Raw genomic sequence first — 25,551 nt, 5'->3', positions numbered from 1 at the left:
AGCTTGGCCTCAAAACTAAGTCTTGTAACGTTGGCTCAAAAGACGGACAACTTCCAAGCAGAATGAGCTTTAAAAAGATACTCCTCAGCAAGGTACATTCAGTCATCCCAGTTACCAATTCTGTTGAGCTCGTTTGAAGTCCCTTTGGGGAAAAAAAACTATCCCATTCAAGTGTCCTACTACATTTACATAAAAGGGAAGCACGCGATAACTAAGCTAGTGTACTTTGCTCTTTGGTATGAGTCAAAATCTTAAACTATTTAATATAAACATTGCTATTTGCAGGCTGTGGAGGCAAAAATCAGAAGGCAGGGAGATAACAGTGAATAGTTTTACCTGACAAATCTAAAGGTTTTATTTTGAAATGCACATATATCATAAGTTTAGTTTTGGTTGATGGAACTTTTTTTTAATTTGTAGGACATAATTTGATTAATGATTACTGGTTTGTCCTTGACTTTACTGTTTGTTGCAACTAATTTTTGTTTTTATTTGTATATTTTAAATATTAATGCAATTTCATATTTAAGACCAAATGTATAATTACCAAAAACAAAAGACCTAACACTGACTGAAAATTATTTTTTAAAAAAAGCAAAACATAGTTAAAAGCCAATAAGCCCTTATTCTGAAACCAATGTACCATGTAACCTGGGAACTGACGAACATGGATTAAGTCATCAGAATTCTCAAGGGAATAAAAATCAATCTGACAAGAAATCTAATTTACCATCCTCTGAAGAGATTTAATGATTATAATTAAAAGAGGCTGCTAAAAGTGGAATAACATACCTGTGAAATAATAATATGGGGTGATTACAGAGGCTTTTACATAGTTACTTCCTCCCAATAAATGGCCCAGTATTTCATGAATTTGCCGCTGCACTGGACCAACAGAAATATTGCCTATGGAAAGAAAATTTATGTTACAAATTAACCTTTTGTTGTGCTCAAAATTACATATATTTGATTGTATGTCACTAATAAATAGATGACTTCAGCTGACATGAACTTGGCATCAATATATTTAATGAAATGAATGTAAGTCCTAATTGTTCACCCAGTAAAATACACAGCCCCCATAAATGCCTGACGCTATCATGGCTGCTCCTTTTAGGAAGTTGAAGCTGTTCCTGGGGACTGTACCAGCCCGATGGCTAGGGCAGTAACAATGCAAAGTATATATTTACTTTCATGTTCTTTGTGAACACCTTCATAAATAACCTCAACTTTAATAAAATCTCACAGTCCCTCCAAACTTTGGTGACCACCATATGGGTCACACACCAGTTTGGAAACCATTGGTATAATGTATGTAATATCACTTCTTCATCACAAAAATAATTATTGCAGTGCCTGTATTGAAATCAATGTGACTTAAGTTTGCTGAAACATCAATATAATCATGTCAGAATGGTCCCGAAGTTCTCAAAATCTATATGACAATTGCTCAGAAATTGATAGAGAATAACAATTCAGGGAACTTAACTGAAATGTTGAACCCCAATTAGGTGATAGGAATTCTGACAGCCAAACATGTTCTGATAATGTTAATATTCATACTTAATGAGCTTGTGTGCCAAGCATGGATTACAACTGCCACTGAAACATGACTAAGAATCATATTACAACTCAACTCTAAGCATGCCAGTTCCTTTTTAATACTGATTTAAATACATATATTGTACTTAAAATCTTTATCATATTAAACCCAATCCTTACATGTTCCCACTTTCTGCGACCCATACCAATCTTTGTCTGAAATATATCCATTAAATAACCAGATAATTGTTTATGTTGGACCCTTGATGTCTTAAGTGCATTTCAGACATCGTTAACACCCCCGGCAAATGTCAAGCTGGCACTGGAGGAGCTGAGCACCATGATCAGCAGTCATGAGAGAGCCCACCCTGACTCCTTCCTGATCATTGCAGGGGACTTCAACCAGGCCCGCTTGAAAAGGTCTCTGACCAACTACCACCAACATGTCACCTGCGGAACCAGAGGAGCCAACACACTCAATCACTGCTACACCACAATCAAGAATGCTTACCGCGCCATCCCGTGCCCACACTTTGGCAAGTCTGATCACCTGGCTGTACTTCTACTCCCGGCATATAGGCAGAGACTGAGGACCACAGCACCAGTGGTGAGGACCACGAAGGTATGGTCAAGGGAGGCGGAGGAGTGTTTATAGGACTGCTTCGAATCGGTTAACTGGACCATATTCAGGGATTCATCCTCAGATCTGAATGAATATGCCATGGCCTTCACCGACTTCATCAAGACCTGCATGGATGAGTGTGCGCCTTCGAGAAAATACCGAGTCTTCCCAAACCAGAAGCCCTGGATGAACCAGGAGATTTGCAGGGCTAGATCTGCAGCGTTCAAGACTGGCAATTCAGAACAATACAAGAAGTCCAGGTACAACCTACAGAAGTCCATCGTGAGAGCGAAAAGGCAATTCCATGTGAAGTTTGAGACACAATCAGATGCATGACTGCTGATTTGCATGTCATTACTTCCTATAAGGTGAAACCTAACAGTATAAATGGCAGTGATGCTTCACTCCCCAATGAGCTCAACACCTTTTATGCATACTTTGAAGGGCAGAATAACACTACACCTGTGCGAATTCCCACAGCATCTGGCGACCCTGTGATCTCTGTCCCAGAGGCTGACAACAGAACATCCTTCAAGAGGGTGAACCCTCACAAGGCATAAGGCCCTGACGGTATACCTGGCAGGGTACTGAAAACTTATGTTGACCAACTGGCTGGAGTGTTCAAGGACATCTTCAACCTCACTGCTGCTGTCTGAGGTTCTCATCTGCTTCAAAAGGGCAGCAAACATACAGGTGGTCAAGAAGAGCAGGGTGAGCTGCCTCAGTGACTACATCTACCATAATGAAGTGCTTCGAGAGATTAGTTTTGGCCAGAATTAACTCCTGGCTGAGTAAGGACCTCAGCCCACTGCAATTTGCCTACCGCCACAACAGGTCTACAGCAGACGCAATCTCACTGCACTCCACTTGGCTCTGGAGCAACTAGACAACAGTAAAACATACGTCAGGCTGCTGTTTATCGATTACAGCTCAGCATTCAACACCATCATCCCCTTGGTAATAATCGACAAGCTTCAAAACTTGGGCTTTTGTCCATCCCTCTGCAACTGAATCCTCAGCTTCCTTTATCAGGAGACCACAGTCAGTGTGGATCGGTAGTAACATCCCCTCCTCACTGACAACCAACACAGGTGCACCTCAGGGATGCGTGCTTGGCCTACTGCTCGACTCTATCTACACTAATGACTGCGTGGCTAGGCACAGCTGAAATGCCATCTATAGATTCGCCGATGACACCACTGTTGTTGGCAGGATTTTAAATGGCGATGAGAAGACGTATAGGAGTGAGATAGATCAGCTGGTTGAGTGGTGTTGCAACAACAACCTCGTACTCAATGTCAACAAGACCAAGGAATTGATTGTGGACTTCAGGAACAGGAAGTCGGGAGAACACACACCAGTCCTCATTGAGGGGTCAGTGGTGGAAAGGGTGAGCAGCTTCAAGTTCCTGGGCGTCACATCTCAGAGGATCTATCTTGGGCCCAACACATTGATGCAATCATGAAGAAGGCATGCCAGCAGCTCTACTTCATTAGGTGTTTGAGGAGATTTGGTATGTCACCAAAGACCCTTGCAGGTTTCTACAGCTGTACGGTGGAGAGCACCTGACAGGTTGCATCACCACCTGGTATGGAGGCTCCAGTGTGCAGGATCAAAAGAGGCCGCAGAGGGTTGTAGACTCAGCCAGCTCCATCATGGGCACAACCCTCCCTGCCATTCTCAAGAAGGCGGCATCTATCACCATCTGGGATATGCCCTCTTTGCAGTACTACCACTGGGGAGGAAGTACAGGAGCCTGAAGACCTATACTCAACGTTTTAGGAACATCTTCTTCCCCTCCGCCATCAGATTTCTGAACAGTCCATGAACACTACTTTGTTACTCCTCTTTTGCACTATTTATTTTTCTAACTTTACAGTAAGTTTTACTGTATGTCTTGCACTGTACTGCTGCCGCAAAACAACAAATTTCACAACATATGTCAGTGATAATAAACCTGATTCTGATTCTGCTGCTGGCACATATTTCATTTATTTTCCCTATAAATTGTGACTGGTGGATCGGGAAGCACAAGGTTTAATTTATTGCATTTGTTATCAATATCACTTTTGCAGCAGATTCTGAGATTGTGGTGGAACTGGTTAAGCAGCTGTAATAGAAATCACTTTTTAACACCAACACCAAAAGCTGATAACCACTGTTTTGAATTTGCCTGGACAGCAACACAAGTGTGAAGAAAGATATTTCCTTGAGGCAAAGTTTCCAGTGTTTGTCCTAAATATTCAATTAATGAGTCTTCCACCACTCATGCATACAGACATAAATCAAATAAAAACTGAAAAATAAATTAGATTTCCTTCCCATAGACTGTGAAACAGCATTAAAGGAAGAATAGCAAGGAAAACCTAAGCAAGAAATTCTATATACAGGAGCAACCACTAACCTTTATTTAGCAACTGCCGGCAGTAACGGTCATGAAACCAAGTGGTCTGGAATTCTGGGCACTCCAAACAGACAGCTCTGTTCAGTTCCATTAAACGTAACCTGATCCGCATGTTCAGAGCATCTGACAGAGCTGATATTAGAAATCAAGTTATTGTAATACACTGCAGCATTTTCTTTTTCAACCTGTTTTCCCCCTTCCACAGGCTAGAATGGTTGTCATAAGCAGTCCATTATCTAAAGCAGCATTCAAGAGAACGAGTGTTGAAAAGCTGTTTGACTCAACATGAATCACAGATGTATCTGATCCTGTCCTGAAACATATAGACTCGCATGCCATGAATGGATAGCAATCAGACATGGGAATTTTCACTCTTTTACCCAGGAGTACTGCAGACTACCCAGTAGTATAGGTGAAGACCTTACTTTTCTACATGAATCAACTGAGTTCCTTCAGTGCATTTTTAGTGGACCCCAGGCAGTTTTAAGATGCTGCCCTGAGAGGCAAAGAAGCTGTAGCAAATGATATTTCAAAATTAAAACTAATAGTAACATAAATGTGCTCATAAATCCAACTAACTTGAAAATAAAATGATAATCAGATGAATGAATAATCATAAAAGATAACATGAAGCACAATTAGGATAACGTTTAACAGCTTTTTTTCCATTCTCAGGATGCTAATATGATTGGCTATCATAATATATATTGCCCATCTCTAGTTATTCTGAGATGATGCTGGTAAAACATTGAATATAAATTTAATGTATTGCCAGATCATTTCAGATTGCAGTTGAGTCAAGGGTCATAAATACAAAATTAGCATGGTTGACAAGTTTAATTCCTGAAATTTGGAATGTTTTTCATTTTATTTTAAGTCAATGCTGCACTGTGCAGATAATGTATCTCACAAGAAAAAGTGATTGCCATAAATGTCCATTAAAAAAGTCTTTATTTAAGTGCTCTGTATAACATTTAAAAAATACAATCTGTAGGAATGCTTTTATGTGATTGGCTGCTCAGCTAGCTTGATCAGAGCAATTGGATATGTTGGATTAAACTGTTTTAAGTAGTTTTTTTTTTAACATGTATAGTGTTTAATACACCTCAACTGGCTGTACAAGGTATAACCACTTTTTAGCTTATTGGTTCGTCTATCAGGTGAATACGTGTTTTCTCATTGGTTGGTTTTGCCACAGGTATCTAATAGGTTTTCTGATTGGACTATTGTTAGCTAAGGAGTACCTCTTATAAAAGGTGTCGTTTTTTGTTAATCTCTTGCTTCTATCTCTCCCTTGCTCTCTTCCCCCTCCCACTAGCTCATTTTTAGTTCTTTTGTCTCAGATCATCTCCTAGTAGTAAAGCTAGTGCCATGTGCTCTGTGACTGTTTCTTTGTTTTAAACTTTTCCAATAAAACTTTGTGAAGTACCAAGTTGTTTTCAACTCATTCTTGGACTCCTGAAAGAACCTGTGGATTCAAAAGTAACCGGATCTGACGGATACAAGGGATCTGCAGAATTGATGCCTGACAAGGGTCAATATCAGTTATGCTCTCTGCAGAGTCACTAGAAATTTATCGGGAGCTTTCTTTGAGATTAGCTGTATGTACAATTGCTTTACCACCAACCACATATTCTGTGTTTTTAGGGAAGAGAGAAATAAATGAGGCACAATATCTCAAAACAGCTAGAGCGTAACACCATTATCAACCACATTAAGAATATGCAAGTCCCAATGTAAAAAAAGTAAAAGAAACTTACTGTCCAGCTGTGAGTCCAACTTTGCCAGGAAATCAATACTAAAAATAGTCTTAATTATATCTTCTGGGAAGTAGCCTGCAAGAGCTAGTGAGTAACCAAATAACACTAGAAGATGAGGGTCAAATGAATCTGTTTAAAAAAAAGAATTATGTTCATGTTGCATCTTGACCTCATGACATTATAAAGTGTTTACACCCAATGAACTATTAGATGCCATAACAAAGGAAGAAAAATATCCACTGTTATTGAACATTCTAAATCAATTCAACTAGGACAAGGAAGTTAATTAAGTACTTTATCATTAGGTAACTATTATATTGTAGTAATTAACACTGGCATATTTACTGCAATAATGCTCTAAATTTTGAAATTAGTTGATATTATCTTATTGCAATATCCATATGCAAGGTAAAAGTAACGTGAACACAAAATTCTGTTGTGGTTGTAGAATTATCACTTAAAGCTTAGATGAAAAATACTTCAAAATATTATTTATTGAAGAAATATTAATTCACAAAAATTAATTCCAGGTAACATTCTAAGGGCATCTTTGGTTATAATCTTTGAAAACTGTTCAAGTGAGAAATAGAATTGAAAATTAGAGGGAATTATACAGCTTTTAAAAAAAATATTTTGTTCGACATCTGCCATAGATCTATCGATAAATAATTGATCTGGCAAGTTACATCGTGAATTTTAACAGTTCAGTCCTTGTTGCCTGAAGTATCAGTAACCACAATGTATTCTACATATTTGTTTCACATTTGACAGCTTAGATTTATGTTGAGACAGAAGGGCAAAAGAGAGAAAGTGCTTTACTACAATTAATGCATTAAAGTCATATACACATTGATAAAAGGGATAAAATGTGCCTGTATTTGTTAGTGCAAAATAATCTTTGTGGTACTCACTTCTACATACAGTATTCATTTTTATCAATGAATGAAATATCAGGGGAGCACAACCAACAGCTGATACTCTAGCATCTGTTTTGCACATGCAGCCAAGGATGTACTTCTACCTTAAATCTCTGTGCCTGAATATGAGAAGTCAAGGAACTCATTGAATTAGGAATAAAATATTTGGTGGTATCATGCTAAGATTTATCTGTTGCTTTTTCATGATATGCAGTATGATACTCACTCAAATGAGGCCTTGATCGCTGTATACATGATTCAAGTAAATCTTCAGCTTGTGGAGGATCATAATTAAAGATAGTGAATGGAAGCAAGATGGCATATGTGGCTGAATAATGGATCTGCATTTTAAAAATAAATGAAGTCATCCTTCTTGCCAGAAGTCTTTTGGCCACAAGATGGTTCCAGAAAATGATCAGTTAGTCCTAACCTTGACATCCCCTTATACAAATTTTAACACTGAATGGTCATTTGGCCTATTGAGCTTTGTCAGTGCTAGTACTAAAGGGGGAGACTGAGGGGGAGAGGAGCAATGGAAGGGAGAGGGAGAGGGGGAGAGGTGGAGGGGGGGGGGGAGGGAGGGGGAGAGGGAGAGAGAGAGTCAGTGAATCAGTGAACCTTGCTGAAAACTAGAGGCTCCATTAACAATTAGACTTGCAAAAGGGTCACCGGCTACATTCAACCAAACTTAGGAGGAAGTTGTATAAACCAGACAGTTTATCTGCCACCAATAAGATTTACAAAATTCAAGTTATAGCTGCCCTTCTGTTGTAGACATATTTAAATTTAAATGTTACCAAAAATATTGGAAATAAATGAAACTAATAATTTTGTCAGGAAGCCGTTATCTGGAATGCACTACTTGAAAGAATGGTAGAACCTGATACAATGGCAACTTGCAAAGGAAAATTCCAAGGTATCATCATTTCATAGGGAGGAATTGAATTAACCATCCATCATGGTTATCGGAGAAAAAGGTAGTAGTACAGCTCCTAAGGTCATCATCTTAACAAAAGTTATCAATAGTGAATGACTGTTCGAAAGGAAGTAACGAGGAGGAGGGTAATGACATAGTGGAAAGAATGGGATGGACTACAGATATACTTTGGTAGTCAAAGAATTGATATGTAGGATAATAAGCAGTCATTTTTGTAACCACAATCCTGAGTCCCAAATACCTACTTGCATCACCAGACCACAAAAGAATCCTCAAAACAAGATTAACTGGAAATCATTAGAATCAATAACATAGGAATTTCAGGTTCCAGTTAGAAAGTACGTAAAACAGAACCACAAAATTGGCAAACACCTGAACAGTGCCACACAGCCTGATGATGCAGATAAATATATAAATTAGACATACTCCATGCAATTTCCTGCCTAGTCATTGCAAAGAAAAATCAAACAATGTAACATGATTCAATTCACTGCCTTCTATGTGAAGCCTCTACAAAATTTACCATAATACCAATAAGATTTTATAGATTTAAACAGAAGTGATCGAAAGGAGAGGTAAATGATATTTTATTTCTTACAAGAGGTACCAACTTTTACGTACCTTGTTGATATGTTCAAGTGTGACAGATGCTATTTGATCCAGCAGACCAGAATGCAGGCAATTTGTTTTGGTTAGAAACAGTGCAAGTTCGGGAACATTGGACCAAGTTATCTGCCCTATTAATCGTTCAAAGCTTGCCATTGTTTCTTCTGCGAGAACTTCTTCAAACCATTCTCCACTGACATATTTTAGCTCTTCAAGTAACAGGTCCAAATCATTTGCTTTCTGCAGTCTCTCCAAGCCACATATATTTAATTTTTGAAGAAGCTTCACATGTACAGCTGTTGTACCAGGTTGATATGAGGAGCCATTCCTTACCCACCTGGTAATGGCAATGGCAAATGCATTCAAGTCACTTAAGTTGCACTGGGGTAAGACAACATCAATACGTGCAGGAATCAAGTGATCATTTCGTGGAGAAGGAAGCAGAGAGAGGACACGAGTTAACATGGATATCTCATAGGGGACAACACTGAGATGAAGATATCTGGAAGAGAGGAGAGAGCAAAATGTCAAAATTATCAATGCGCTAATAAGTTTTTAAGCATGTGTTCATTAAAGATGGGAATCAGTCAATTGGTTAAATATGTGAATCTGCTCAGCAATATTCTTCAAGTTAAAAATCAATTATATTTACTGGGAGATGAATGATGTATTTACACTAATGAAAAACAAGACAAACCATGAGTGATTGTTCAAAGACACTGTTCTACCTGCAATGCAAAACACCTTATACGATGCATGCGGTGATCATTAACTAATATTTACACTATATACTGTGTTACTTACTCGACCTTAAATTATAATTCCAGATATGAAGACATGCATTGTTCTTTATCTAAATTTCCACTGTAGTTCAAAGAGACTAATTTATCTTGTGGAGTAACCAGTGTTCATCAGGGTTCGTCTTTACTTACAAGCAGGAGAGAAAAAGGCTATTTGGTCGATGCCATTTTTACGTATTAATTAACTGTTCCCTTACCCTATTTTATCCAATTGAATCAGCATTGCTCTTGATGTTTTTTTATGTAAATGTTCAGCCATTCCCTTTGGGTTTCCCTATTTTAGTGTTTTCACCAAATTTACCATCTTGTGGTTAGTTTCAGTCATTCAATTCAGATTAAGAACAAGAAGGCTTAACAACAATGATTCCAATTCTCAGTCCACCCAGTTTGTTATAGCCCAGGTTTTTATTGCATATATCACTTCTGAGCTGTCCCATAATGTACCCTCAGTTCCTTTATTTCTATTTTGTCTTTCACATCTTTCTGGAAGTCCAAATAAGTTGCAATTAGTGAGTGTGATTATCTACCTAAAATGTTCAAAGAACGTGAGAAGGGTTTTGCTCATCAGAATCTCCATCTTTTAAATGTACTATTACTTTTTTATTGCTAATTAATGGACCCTCAGTATAGATTCATTTCCTTTATCTGTCATTGATATTACACTAGGAGTCATCATTGATTCCCTTACTAAAGGATGGGCCTTATCCTTAACAAAACTATGCTATCTCTGATTAATCCCTACCTTTTCAAGTGTAGAACAGTCTAGTCCCTCAGAACTCTTCCTTTAAAGTCATGGCCTGTAATTACCTGGTTTATCCCTACTGCCCTTCTTGAATAAACATACCACATTTGCTGTTCTCCAGTCACCTTGCACCTCATCTGTGGACAGCTAAGATTGAAAGATCTCTGTCAGGATCTCCTCTCTTGATTGCAATTGCAGCCTGGAATACATCCTATCAGCCCCTGGGGATTTATCCACCTTTTAGTTTGTTAGAACATTTACGTTTAATAGTAACTTACTCTTGAATTTCACTGTCCCCTTCCCTGAATTCTCTAAATACAATATCCTTCTCGACAGTGAATGCAGATGGGATATATTCATTTAAGACCAAGAAAGCTCACCAGCACCTCTACTTCCTCACCAATTTTTATCGATGCACCATAGAAAGTATCCTATCTGGATGCATCACAGCTTGGTATGGCAACTGCTCTGCCCGGGACCGCAAGAAACTGCAGAGAGTTGTGGACACGGAAACCAGCCTCTCCTCCATGGACCATGTCTATACTTCTCGCTGCTTCGGTAAAGCAGCCAATATAGTAAAAGACCCACCCACCCCGGACATTCTCTCTTCCTCCCTCTCCCATCAGGCAGAAGATACAAAAGCCTGAAAGCACGTACCACAAGGCTCAAGGATAGCTTCTATCCTGCTGTTATAAAACTATTGAGCGGTTCCCTAGTACAGTAAGATGGACTCTTGACCTCACAATCTACCTCGTTATGACCTTGCACTGCTCTTTCTCTATAGCTGTTACACTTTATTCTGCATTCTGTTATTGTTTTACCTTGTACTACCACAATGCACTGTGTAATGAATTATCTGTATGAATGGTATGCAAGACAAGTTTTTCACTGTACCTCAGTACATGCGACAATAATAAACCAATTCCAATTAAGACCTCACCATCCTCTGGTTTCATGCACAGATTGCCCCTTTGGTTCTTAATGGGCCCTAATCTTTCCCTAGTTGTCCTCTTACCCTCAAAATACACCAATGAAATGCTTTGAGATTTTCCTTAATCTTGTCTGCCACTAATATATTGTGCTCTCTCTTTGCCCTCCTAATTTTTTTTTGAGTATCTGCTACACCTTCTATACTCCTGGCAGGCCTCCCCCATTTTCAATCTCGACACATGCCATATGCTTCCTTTTCTTAATTTATCCAACTCTCAATATTTCTTGACATCCAGCATTCCCTTTCCTCTTTATTCACATTTTCAGAAACACATTGGCCTGAACTTTCACTATTTTATCTTTAAATGATAGCTGTAGACTTACCTGCAACTAGCTTCTCCCAATCAATTTTGGCCAGGTCCTTTTTATGACGTTGAGATCAACCTTTCCCAATTCAGAAACTTAATTTCTGAACCATTCTTATTCCTTCCTTTAACAACCTTGAAACTTAAAGAGTTGTGATCATTGTCTCTAAAATGCTCTCCTACTGACACTCCAACACTTGCTTGACTACATTCTCTAAGAACAGGTCCAGTACTGCATATTCTCCAGTAGGATTATCCATGTAGTAGCTCAAAATGGTCTCCTGAATGTACTTTAAAAATTCCATCCCCTCTAAGCCTTTTATACTAAGGAAATCCCTGTTCATACTGAGGAAGTTGAAATACTCTGCTGCTATTATAACCCTACTAGTCCTATATATCTTCACCTCTATCTCTCTATTCCACTCCTATTCTGACATATTTGTCTTCAGCCTCTTCTGCTCTTTCAACAAAGCTCAACATAGCTCAACAGCCACCTTGAGCCTATGGTTGCTTGTCATTTTAACTCGTCTTCCCAGTCCCACACCGAGCTGTCTGTCCTTGGCCTTCTCCATTGCTACAGAAAGGCCAAATGCAACTAGAAGAACAACATCTCATACTCCTCTTGGGTGATTAGCAACCCAATGATATGAATGTTGAATTTTCCACACACACACACACACACACACACACGATGCTCTCCTCCCAGGCACACTCACCTGCCTACACAGTTTTCTTTTTTGTTCATCTTTCCCATTCCCTTATAGATTTTTTTTAAAGAATCAATGGCAAATTTAGCAATTTCAGAATCATTCCAGCCTTCTATCTCAAATCCCCAGCAGTTTTTTTCTTTCCCCTCTCTCCTCTAAGGTAACAAAACATTGCATTCATCTCCTATTTATGCTTCTGGATAAACCTTTTGCTTTTCACCAGTCATTCACTAACTCTTTCAGATGGCCCTACCACTGTTTGTGTTATTCATTCTTTCCTGCCCTCCACCTCTTCCTCTTTTCTCTCGAATTCTCCACCATCCACACATTCTCTGCACAATTTCCCAGTTCTGATGAAAAGTAATCAACCCGAAACTTAACTGTGTTTCTCTCTCCACAAGTGATGCCTGACTGGCAGAAAATTTCCAACATTTTCTGTTTCTATCACAGGTTTATTCAACAAACATGTTGTAAACTTAGTCTATTTCCTCCCATGCAGCTGTGCAGACTGAACCAGATAGCTTTCAACCATTGCATCCTATGTGCATATGACAGTAACTTCAGGGAAAGAAATATAACGTTGCATGTGTTGTAAAAAAAATTGCTAAAAAGGCTTGATTGATTATACAAGATAACCAATTAATATGGAGATGCAAGAGACTGCATATGCTGGAAGATGAAGCAACAATCCTGCTTCAAAAGGCAGCAATCATCCCAATGCCCAAGAAGAGCATGGTGAGCTGCCTCAATGACTATCGCCCAGTAGCACTCACATCTACCATAATGAAGTGCTTCAAGATTTAGTTATGGCTAGAATTAACTCCTGCCTGAGCAAGGACCTGAACCTGCTGCAATTTCCCTACTGCCTCAACAGGTCTACAGCAGATGCAATCTCACTGGCTCTCCACTCTGCTTTGGAGCACCTAGACAACTGCAAAACATACATCAGGCTGTTGTTTATCAATTACAGCTCAGCGTTCAACACCATCATCCTGTCACGAACCAGCAACAAAAGAAACACACTGAGCATGATTCAGTGTTAAAAACTATTTTATTAATCACTACTTATGATAATACGTAAAATAAAAGTAAAAATGTTAGTACGTTAGAATTCAAAAATGTTAAACCTTGAACGTTAACCCCTAAAACTAAACTCTTTGTGTGTGTGTGTGACAAAGTCCCAAACTCCAAGTTCCGGAATGGTTCTTAAAGTTCAGTTCCGCAAGCCATAAGGTGAAACATGAGCAAGGGCTTCTTCAACAACCACCGTTGTCAGAAGATAAGACGTAGATGTAGAAAAACAGAGAGAGAGTACATACGAAATCCAAATGTTCCACGATGGAACCCAAACAACACTCCAGTGTTTACTCAGTAGTGACTTCCTTACCCCGAAAAGCATCCGAATCGTGGTCGTCCACACACAAATACCTGTTTCCTTCTACAGGTCAGCAACAAAGTGAACTCCACCAGATTACTTCCAACTTCCATACATGGATTTCAGTGGCAGACACAGTTATAGTTTCTCATCCATCGCTAGAGTAAACTAGCAGGCTGGTGTCTCTCTCCCTTCTCTCTCTCCCTCTCCTTCTTCTTCTAACTTCTTCAACAACGTCATTACGTCCTTTATCTTCTATTGACATAAGCACGCCCCACACACACATACACACACACTCTCTATCTTAAAGGGACTTTCACTGAGTCCGTAACAATCCCCTCAGTACTAATCAACAAGCTCAAAACCTGGGCCTCTATACCCCCCTCTGCAACTGGATCCTCGACTTCCTTATCGGGAGACCACAGTCAATGCGGATTGGTAATAACATCTCCTCCTTGCTGACAATCAACACAGACACACCTCAAGAATGCGTGCTTAGCCTACTGCTCGATTCTCTCTACACTCATAACTGCATGGCCAGACACAGCTCAAATGCCATCTGTAAATTCGCCGATGACACCACTGTTGTTGGTAGAATCTCAGCTGGCGACGAGGAGGTGTACAGGAGTGAGAAAGCTCGGTTGGTTGAGTGGTGTTACTACAACAACCTCGTATTCAATGTCAACAAGACCAAGAAATTGATTGTGGACTTCAGGAAAGGGAAGTCTAGAGCACACACACCAGTCCTCATCGAGGGGTCAATGGTGGAAGGGATAAGCAGCTTCAAGTTCCTGGGCCCAACACATTGATGCAATCATGAAGAAGACATGACAGCGGCTCTACTTTGTTATGAGTTTGAGGAAATTTAGTGTCACCAAAGACTCTTACATATTTCTACAGATGTGCCATGGAGAGCATTCTGACTGGTTGCATCACAGCCTGGTATGGAGGCTCCAATGCACAGGATCACAAGAAGCTGCAGAGGGCTGTAGACTCAGCCAGCTCCATCATGGGCAAAACCCTCCCCACCATCGAGGACATCTTCAAGAGGCAGTGCCTCAAGAAGGCGGCATCCATCATTAAGGACCCTCACCATTCAGGACATGCCTTCATTATGTTACTACCATCAGGATGGAGGTACTGGAGCCTGAAGACCCACACTCAATGATTCAGAAATAGCTTCTTCCCTTCCACCATCAGATTTCTGAATGGTCCATGAACACGACCTCATTATTCCTTTGTTTTGCACTATTTATTTAATTTTGTAATTTATGGTAACATTATGTCTTGCACTGTATTGCTGCCACAAAACAACAACTTTCATGCCATACGTCAATGATACATCAATGATAATAGATCTCATTTTGATCAGTCTGCTCAGCGAGTCAAGCAGCATCTGTTGGGGGGGGGGGGGGGGGGGGTGGTGGAAGAAACTTGATGTTTCTGGTTGAAATCCTGCATCAGGACAGTAGTCCCAATTAATATGCTTTTTTTGAAAATGTTCATTTAATTTGTACTTCTCAAAATGTAACTGATTAACATTTATCATTAAAATGTGTGTGATAAGCAGTTTTTCTAATATTCATTTTACCTTATTAATATTTGCCTCAATTCTGCAAACAGCTCTGGTCTTTGACAATGAAGTGACAGCAATGCCTGTGTTATCTTTGCAACATCCAGTGGCTTGTACACATCCAATTGTTTAGACAAAGTTGATGCAACACTAAATGAGGAGAGAGAAAAAGAAAGACTATTTTTTTTCTGGTTAAAGACCATAACAAAACATATGGAGTCACTGTATTGTGTATAAATCTTTTCTGTATTGATTACATTATGTCTTCTTGTGACCTTACTTACTTCTGAATTAGTTGTGGATTCCTGCATTCCATCTCTGCCATGGTCTCTATGATGGCTAATGTTTGCGAAGGGCTAAACTCTTCAACCATTAATAAGGCAGCAGATTCAAGTCTTTATGACAGGGTGGTGGGAAGGAGGTGGGAAAAAAAAAGTCTGATTTTTTAAGTTTGTTAACTGTGCAAGCTAAAACATCAAAACAAATCTCAAATATTAACAGTTTGATATTTCTGAATAATATATTTTACTATATTTGTAATCAATTGAAATGAGGTGATGTAAAATATATATTTGTTGGATTTAACTAAAAGAGTATTTAGCATTTAATATAAAAGTTTCCAATCATTTTTGCAACAATTTACATTCAGGCTCTTAAATGGACAAAATGATGAAATAAAAATCTGGAAAGAATGATATTTACTCAATTTTAAGAGTCACTTTTAAATCAAAAGAGTAATGGAAATATTGAAGATAAAAAATACAACATCAGATTTTTCTTAAATGATAAAAATGTGATCTGAAGTTATATTTTGATGCCAGAGTTGCCAAAGGTAATAACATACCTTTCCTTAATCACGGTTCGTGATAAAGGTCCCAATGCTGCAAAAAGTCTGGCAAAACACACAGGATCAGTCTGAGTATTCATAAGTTCAATAAGTCTCCACTTAGCAGCTAGTCGAAAATCACAATTGTTGAAATATAGAGACTGGTACATTCCAAGGATAATGCTTATATTATCAACACCTAAGTTTTTCATGTTCTGAAGAAAAATCTCATTGCATTTTTCCAATAAAGGACGATAACTGAACTTGATATTACGTAGAAATTGCACAATTCGGCGTGAATTGTTAAACTGAGAAGGATTCCTGGTATCCAATAGAAATTCTGCCTTCTCTATTAGACGATTTCGAAGGCGTTTGGAAATCAAAGCAGAAATGCTTAACATTAATGATGAAAGTATCCTATTCAACAGAAAACCACAATTAGCTATGACAGAATTAATGTTTCCAAAGTCATTCATTGTTATACACAATATTTTATTTTTCATATTACAGGAAAACTTATATTTTAGCTGTACCAGAGTATTTAGTAAATGATGCAATAAATATCATTAGGGGTTTCTACAGAAAAATATTCAAATATTTCTTTAACGCTGTACATGAATTGCTTTAAAAATATCTGTTCAATGGAAATCAAGCTGTTTTTCTGTTAAGTTATGATCTATTTTTATCACTTAGAACATAGAACAGTACAGCACAGGAAATGGCCTTTCACTTCAAAAGATCACTCATAAACAGGTAAATGTGATTTTGTTTTTGTCTGGCAGAAGTATGCTATCTTTTGGAGCAAAAAAAAAGTTAACAATTGAAGATTCCTAAAGAAGTCTAATCAAGGTCACAAGCGTATGATAAATTATTGCTTCTGTAGGCCTTTTGCAAAATTCTATATGATTGTTGGCCTCAACTTCACCCTCCTGCCTGATTCCCACAACCGTCAGGGATGAAATTTCTCCTCATCTCAGTCTTCAGTGGGCATCCCTTTATCCTGTCAACCTCCCCTGCCCTTCACAATATTGTATCTTTCAGTGAGATGGAGTCATAGAGAGATACAGCATGGAAACAGGCCCTTTCACCCAGTGCACCAACCATTAATCCCATTTTTTATCACCACATTCTCATCAATTTGCCCCAGATTCTACCACTCACCTACACACTAGGAACAATTTACACTGGCCAACCCACACGCCTTTGAGTGGCATCCAGAGGAAACTCACATGGCCACAGGGAGAACATGCAAACTCCACACACACAGCACCTGAGGTCAGGATTGAAGCTGGGTCTCTGGCATTGTGAGGTAGCAGCTTTACTGTGCTGAGATGACACACATTCTTTCAAACTCCAAAGAGTGTAGACCAAATCTATTCAATCTTCCTTGAAAAGACAACCCCTTAATCTCAGAAGTCAATCAAGTGAACATTCTGTGCATTGCCTCCAGTGAAAGTAAGAATGCAAAACTGCAAGCAATATTCTATAGGTATGGGCACACCAAAGCCTTGTACAGTTGTGGCAAGACATCCTTGCCTTTGTGCTCCCTCCCTCTTGCAATAAAGGTCAACATTCATTTGCCTTCCTTATTACTTGCACTTTCTGCATGCTTTCTTTCTGTGTCTCTTATTCAAGGACACCTAGTCTTTTCTGAACACCAGCACTCATTTGTCTTTCATCATTGAAATAATATTCTACTTTTCTGTTGCTTCCATCAAAGTGGATGATCTCACATACTCCACATTATACACTATCTGCCTTCTTTCTATCCATTCAATTAATCTGTCTGGATCCCTTGATATATTTTTGTGTCTTCCTACCTACCTTGGTATCATTAGCCCCTAAATAATAATTGTTAACATTATATTAACTTTTTTGATTAATTTCACTGTACTTTTTTTTAAATACAGAAATTAATAAACCAATCCATCATATTTTTCTTTATATATGTGTTCTCAAACATTCCAAAGCACTTCAATGAATTACTTTGAAGTGCAAGTAAGAAAACCTGCAACCAATGTGAGATCAATGACACAAATGTTGCTACCATAAGAATGAGCAACTGGCATACTTGCCTATTCACACTTACCTTGCATCATGAATAGATTCCAATTTCCTGCTAACAATATCAGCAATTTCTCCCATTAAGGGACTATGATACAAATGTTGATCTGTCAGGCATACAGCAAATTTGGATAACACAGTCATATCAAATCTGTTATAAGAAAAACAGCTTGATCAATCATAGTCTTCAAAAAACATAAATAGTTGAAGTAGGCCACGTATCCCTGTGAATCCACCCTGGCATTGTTAAGGTCTGATCTTTGACCTCAATTTCATTTTCCTGCCTGATCCTCACAACCTTTACTTACCCTGCAGTCCAAAAATCTTTCAGACCTGAATATACTAAATGACAGCTTCTTGAGTAAAAAATTCCAAAGAGTCATAACCTTCAGAGAGAAGAAATTTCTCTTCATTTCCATGTTAAGTGGTCAACAGCTTATCCTGAGATTATGTCTCCCTAGTTCTTGAATCCACCACCAGAGAATCCATCATCACTGCATTTATCTTATCAAGTCAGAGTCTTGCATCTTTCCATTAAAGCACCTATTTTCCTAAACGTCAATGTTTTAGTAGCCATTTTGCTTAATATTTCCACATAAAACAATTGCCTCATCGCAGAAATTAATCTATTGACCTTTTGCTGCAGTCCCTAGGAGGCAAGTATAGCCTTCACTAAATAAAGAGACCAAAAGAGTACACAATACTCAAGGTGTGGTTTCAGCAAAGTCCAGACCAATTGCAGCTAGACTTCCTTACTCACGTACTCTATCTCCACTGCAATATAGGTCAACATTCCAGTTGCCCTCTTAATGACTTGCTGTACCTGATTGCTAGCTTTGTTTCTTGCACAAGTGCACCCTGAACACCAACCCTTAATATTTTCAAACCATTTAAATTATAACCTGCTTTTCTATTCTTCCTACTGAAGTAGCTAACTTTACATTTTTGCTCATTATACTCAATCTGCCATCTTTTTGCCCCCTAACAAGAGCATAAGAAATAGAAGCCATTCAACCCATTTGCCTGCTTCTTCATTCAACAAGATCATAGCTGATTTTTCATTCTTGCACTACTTCTGTGCTTGAACCCCATATCACTTGATTCACTTAACATCCAATATCAATCTCTTTTCTGAATATACAGGACACTAGAGCCTCAATTCCTTCTAGGGCTGGGAATTCCAAAGATTTACTACCCTTTGCGTGAAGAAACCTCTTCTCATCTCAGTCCTGAATGGCTGACCCCTGATTCTGGACACTCCATCCAGGGATCATACCTGTGGAACCCTTTGCAAACAATTTGATCCCACTTCACAGCATACTTTCCCATCTATCTTTATGTTATAGGCCAACTTGGTTCTCTTACATTTGGTCCTTTCATTGAAGTCATTAATATGAATTGTAAATAGCCAAACCTCAGCACTAATGCTGAGGCATCCCACCAGTAACAGCTTGCTAACTTTAAGATGACCAATTTATCTCTACTTGATTTTTTGTACGTTGCCGACTCCTCAGTGCAAAGAATATGATACTTCCAATCCCATGAGTCCTTACTTTGGCACACAAGATTTTATGTGGCACTTTATCAAAAATAGTACTGTTATCTTAAATAATATTCTTACATAGGGGCCATACAATCGTGATGTAAATATTGCATTTGGTTAATACGGAGTGAGGTGTTTCCCTTTTGGGTCTGGTCACAACAAAAAGAACTGCCAGAGCAATTGTGTTAAACTGTATCAATAATAGATACCTTCACAAAAATAATTAAAAAGGCTCATAGAATATTGGCATTTATCTCTCTGGGACTGAAGTACAAAAAATAAAACTCTTGTTATAACTCTCATATAAAACACACCTTGAGTACTGTGGACTGTTTGTTTTTTGCATCTTAAGACAGGTATTTGACCTGGAAGAGACTACAACATGGATTGAGTAGAATAATACCTTGACTCTAAAAAATTAAATGATGAGGGGAGATTACCTTTTGGAATTGAGGTATTATTACAAACTGTTATAATTCCTAAAATATACAAGATTGAAGGGTGATTTGACTAAAATTTTCATAAATAAAGGGGAACTGAAGAAAGACAAAGAAAGCTAATTTCTGTTGAACAAGGGGATCTAATCTTAAAGTTAGTACCAAGCATTTCAGAAGTGAACTTAAAAAACACTTCTACGTATAAAGGTTGGTTGAAGTTTGTACTTCTCTCCTATAAATAGCAGTTTATAGCAGATCAATTGTTAAATATATAAGCCTCAGATTTAAAACTTCATTAATAAAATTGCATTAATGGATATGGAGCAAATATGCATAAGAGAATGGTCACATTTCAGCCACGATCTTAATGAGGTCAAACAGCCTTTTCCTTTTCCCAGCTTACTGCAATTTGTTCCAATGCAGCAACCACATCAACATTAAGAATGGATGTCTATCAGCTATTACACAATATAATACTGTTTCTTTCCAATCAAATTTGCTGTGATGTAACTTAACCTCATTAAGCAATTCAATGAGATGGTTGCAAAGTTATTTCAGTAAATCAAATACCTCATTATTCTACCTAATAGTGCATGTGGTAGAGTTTTGTCTGTACTGCATGGATTTTGAAAGATGTATTAGAAGACAGGCAGGCTCCATTGCAAAAATATGATTCTTCCCATCTGCTTTTCTTCTTTCTTGGAAAGTGAGATTTTGGTCATGTCAATTTTTAATGACATTTAATGTCATTACTGGTTACTAACCAACACTGGTTAGTTTTCATTCTCTCTCCACGGGGAACACAAGTTTGAATTGTAAAACTTGCACACTCATTCCTCCCTTTCCCTGCAGAGGAACAGTTAACAATTTCTCCATTTTCCTTCCCCTTTCGTGCCAGTTAGGTTCAACCAGCAATACTTCTGCCTAAGTTAAAAGAGTGGCAAAATGAGGCATCTCCTTGCTTGGAGATGTGTCTATACTCCAGACTGACACTCTGGCATGCCAATGAAGAAATGCTATCCTGATTTATTGAAAGAGACATTAAACCAAACCAAATCTCCCTTCTTCCCTAGCCTTCTCCAGCTCTCCAGCCCAGAAGCAGAGGTTTCCTCTGCATACTACAGTTTCCTCCCACATCGCAAAGATGTGCAGGTTGATAGGTTAATTGGCCATTGAAAATTGCCCCTAGTGTGTCAGTGTGTGGTAGAATCTGGGGGGAAATGATGAGAATGTGGGAAGAATAAAACAAATGGGGTTAATGCAGTATTAGTACATCAGGTGGTTGATGGCCAGTGCAGACATGGTGGGGCGTAGGGCTTGCTTCCATGCTGATCTCTCTATGACATTATGGTGCTATGACTCTACACACAAAGATTCCTGAAGAAGGGTTTATTATAGTACAGAGAGAAACTAACATATCAAACCAATGCAGATTTAGTGAAATAACTGCCCTTCTTAATAGTAATTACCTGTAATTTCTCAATGTCTTTTACATACCAGTAAAACTCCAATAACCTGGCATGCTCGGGACTTGGTGATACTGGACTAGCAGATCTTCCAGACTATTGGATGTTAGGCTTAAATGTTACATAGTATTATAACAAATTTCCCAGTAAACCCGGTCATTTTGAAGAGAGCCCCAGTGAGTTAGAAGGAAGCACAGGAACAGGGGCCCTGGCAAGTCAGAAGGGAGGGCAGCAAACATTACCTGGTGAGCTAGATGCCAAACCACTGGGAAATTCCGAATAGTCGGATAGGGCATTATTGGAGTTTAACTATATTTAGGTCCAAAGATATATCTACTACTCTTAAAACACAAACACAATGTTAATCATAAACCAAGAGCATTTTACAATAACATGTGTTGGCACATTAGCAATGATTTTAATAATGAAATTCCATCAAATTTACAGAAGATTCATGCTTTCTAATAACAAATTAAAAATATTAAAATAGTCTATTACTGGTGAGGATAGGAAAATAATGATTACATAACCTAAAGAAAATTTAAGAGAATTTTTGGCCTCAATGTTAATCTCCCTCCCCAGATAAACTACAATAATCTTAAATATTTCCTTACAGTTTTTAACATGTTGAAGATACTACCAGGGAAAATTATACAAGAAAGGTGCTTAAACAGAAAGAAATTGTAAATTTACATTTTCAGTTGCAATGACATCATTAGCGCTATGGCTCGATTGTAAGTTATCTTTAATTCTGATGGACTGCCTCAGAAGAAGACTGCCATTAAGGCTGTTTTTGGATCTTATGCTGTAGTGTCTTCATTGTGTCACACAATATTTAATAGATGGGGAAAAAAAATCTTAAACCAGATTGTTAAATTTAGCAAGTTAAATGAGTACTCATGTTTTACTCTTCAAAGTGAATCAGCCTCAGATTCCTGACAACTCCTGGGTTAAATTGCTACCGCTATTTTGTTCTCCAAGCCTCAATTTAATGCTTTATCTAAAAGGATGCACATCTGATAATGCAGCATTCTTTCAGTGATTCAGTTAAATGTAACAGAGTTGTCCTATCATGAGTGGCTAAATAAATTAAATCTATATTTTTTGGAGTTTAGAATAATGAGTTTGATCTTATTGAAATGATGCATACAGTAACACTACAATAATTTGCTGTACTATTGTCCAAAAATCCTAATCATTTAATATCTGGCTCACCAAGCACTGTTTCCTGCGTTCCCTTTAAACTTTCGGGAGCCCGTTTCCCACGCTCCTTTTAAACTCACTGGGGTTCCATTCCCACACTCCTTATAAACTCACCGGGGTCCCACTCCCAAGTTCCTTACAAACTCACTAGCGCTCCGATCTTGCGCTCCTTACAAAGTCACTGAAGCCCTGTTCTTGTGCTCCTTACAAGTTCACCAGAGCCCTGTTCTCGTATTCCTTACACACTCACTGGGGCCAGTTCTTGCACTCCTTTTAACCTCACCAGGGCCCAGTTCGTGTGTTCCTTAGAAACTCAGCAGGGCCCCATTCTTGCACTCTTTACAAACACACCAGGGCTCTGTTCTTGTGAACTTACAGACTCAAAGTTTTAATACATCAGGAAATTGAGGGCTCAGGGGAACTGGCACAAAAGGGGAAATGAGCCATGGGGCAGGTCAGCCATGATCATATTGAATAGCAGGCCACGCTTGAGGAGCCAAGTGGCTTACTTCTGCTCTTATTGTCCTATATTTACACAAGCTTATATCTCTCAAAGCTCCAAAGTGGAACATGAACCCAAAACTATTTGACTCAGAGCCAAGAGTGCTACCACTGGGCCATCAGTGATATCACTTGTTACTGAATGAAAATCAAAAACCTGTAGATGCTGGAAATTTGAAATTAAAACAGGAAATGCTGGGAACGTTCAGCAAGTCAGGCAGCATTAGTGGAGAGAAAAACTGAGTTAATATTTGAGGTCAAAGACCCATCACCAGAATTGAGAAAGTGGGGGAGGGATCGATAGGACTGAGGGAATGTCTCTGATGGGTTGAGGCCAGGTTTGCCGAGGGGATAAGTTATAGAGGTCCTCCAATTGATGGGTTACTGGTGGCAGAGAAAAAAATGAACAAAAGCAATGAAATGGGGGCATTTAGAGAGTGAGAATACAAACAAAAGAAGAGAGAAGTTGTGAAATATAGGACTGTTGGACATGTCCAGCAGGCAAGCTGTACTACTGGAGGAAGAAAGATTTTCTCAGTTTTTCTCTCTCCATCTAGGAATCTCACAAACGGCATTTTATCTTCCTTTCCTTGGCCCTATTAACCCATTGAACATATGACCCCTACAATTTATCCCCATGATAATTCTAGCTTTGGCATATCAGAGATAGTCCTTTTTCCCTACCCATACCTCCTCCACCTTCTCTGCAACTTGGTGGGATTAGGTTGCATAGATCTTTTTCAAACAATATAGTTACAATGGGCCAGATGGTGAATCTTGACAGTTGGCATGATGTTGAGTGGGTCTGCCTTTCAACCAATAAATCTCCTTGGCAATAAAAAGCAGATCCAACTTAAAGTACAAGACTACATTAACCAATTTAGGCAGTCTATGATATTGTAAAAGCTCTATAAAACTGGTGTTTATATATTTGAAGAAACAAGGAGACAGGACTTAAATGTCCTAAAAAGTGTTTGTATATTTAATTATAATCTGCAATGTATTTCCCAGCTTGCATGTATTCTCATTTGAACATGGAGGAAGTTCAGATCTACTCCGAGGTCATGTCCCCAGAACATATTTGACAGGCTTTGTCAGAAGGCAAACCTGGGGTTGGAGCTTTGTCTCCTATCAAAGATGTGAAATACTTGAAATATTAATAACTGGAATAAACATTTGAAAAAGTAAAACATTAAAAAATTTAGAAATAATAAATTTAGTAAACCACTATGAGTAAACATTAAACTATGCCGACAAAATTGAAAAACAACCTTTTCTTCTATATCCTAATCTGCAGATTTGGAAATCCAATAAAATCAATAAGGGTCTCCGAAGCCACATCAAGTCTGCCTGACATAACATCACAATGTTGATACTCTAGTCTAATGCTGGAGAATACCAACAAGACTGGGCTTTCCCATTGAACTCCTAGTGACAAATGATCAAATGTCAGTGGTAAGGAAAATGCTGAAACCTAAGATATCTTTATTAGTCACATGTACATCGAAACACACAGTGAAATACATCTTTTGCGTAGAATGTTCTGGGGGCAGCCCGCAAGTGTCGCCACGCTTCCGGCGCCAACATAGCATGCCCACAACTTCCTAACCCATAGGTCTTTGGAATGTGGGAGGATACCAGAGCACCCGGAGGAAACCTACGCAGACACGGGGAGAACGTAAAAACTCCTTACAGACCGGAATTGAACCCAGGTCGCTGGCGCTGTAAAGTGCTACACTAACTGCTACACTACCAATGCCTGCCCTACACTACCGTGCCTGCCATAATGAATAATGCAACAACAGAACACTTTGAAAATATAATAGTAATGTGCAGAATCAACATAGTTTTATGAAAAGTAAATTGTGACTTACTTACTAGAGTCCTTAGGCAATGTGACCAGTAGAATAGATGAGGGGGAACTAGTGGATGCTGTACATTTTGATTTGTGGGAAGCTTTTGACAAATTCCTTATTAGATGTTGATCAATAAGTTAGAGCATATGGAATAGGGGGTAATATATGGATATGAAAAGAGAATTGGTTATTGGACAGAAAGGGAAGAGTGAGAATAAATGGATCATTCTCAGTTGGGGAGATGATGACTAGTGGGACCCCAGCTGTTCACAACCTACATCAATGATTTTTATGAGGAGCCCCAGTATTATATTTTCAAGTTTGCTGATGATACTAAATACGTGGGATTGTAAGTAGAGGAGTTTGTGAAGAGGC

General features: G+C 38.6%; 1 protein-coding gene across 3 annotated transcripts in view; it reads right to left on the bottom strand.

The window, feature by feature from the left end:
• The window catches only part of fastkd1 (FAST kinase domains 1), a 46,254-nt gene that overhangs the window by 6,091 nt on the left and 14,612 nt on the right, over positions 1 to 25,551 (bottom strand). For 2 of the 3 annotated variants that reach the window (XM_052012098.1, XM_052012107.1), the window contains 9 exons: positions 18,196 to 18,321; positions 16,125 to 16,523; positions 15,565 to 15,675; positions 15,299 to 15,430; positions 8,804 to 9,290; positions 7,472 to 7,586; positions 6,329 to 6,457; positions 4,569 to 4,700; positions 793 to 906 (listed from right to left, as the gene is read on the bottom strand). In XM_052012098.1, coding sequence (XP_051868058.1) covers positions 793 to 906; positions 4,569 to 4,700; positions 6,329 to 6,457; positions 7,472 to 7,586; positions 8,804 to 9,290; positions 15,299 to 15,430; positions 15,565 to 15,675; positions 16,125 to 16,523; positions 18,196 to 18,321 — 1,745 coding nt within the window. The remainder of the gene's footprint in view (positions 1 to 792; positions 907 to 4,568; positions 4,701 to 6,328; positions 6,458 to 7,471; positions 7,587 to 8,803; positions 9,291 to 15,298; positions 15,431 to 15,564; positions 15,676 to 16,124; positions 16,524 to 18,195; positions 18,322 to 25,551) is intronic. The other variant, XM_052012116.1, reaches the window with a different exon arrangement.

Source organism: Pristis pectinata, chromosome 1, assembly GCF_009764475.1.
Source record: "Pristis pectinata isolate sPriPec2 chromosome 1, sPriPec2.1.pri, whole genome shotgun sequence".
NCBI classification, from domain to species: domain Eukaryota; kingdom Metazoa; phylum Chordata; class Chondrichthyes; order Rhinopristiformes; family Pristidae; genus Pristis; species Pristis pectinata.
Note: the sequence above shows the minus strand (reverse complement) of the source record. Positions and strands in the feature narration are given on the sequence as shown.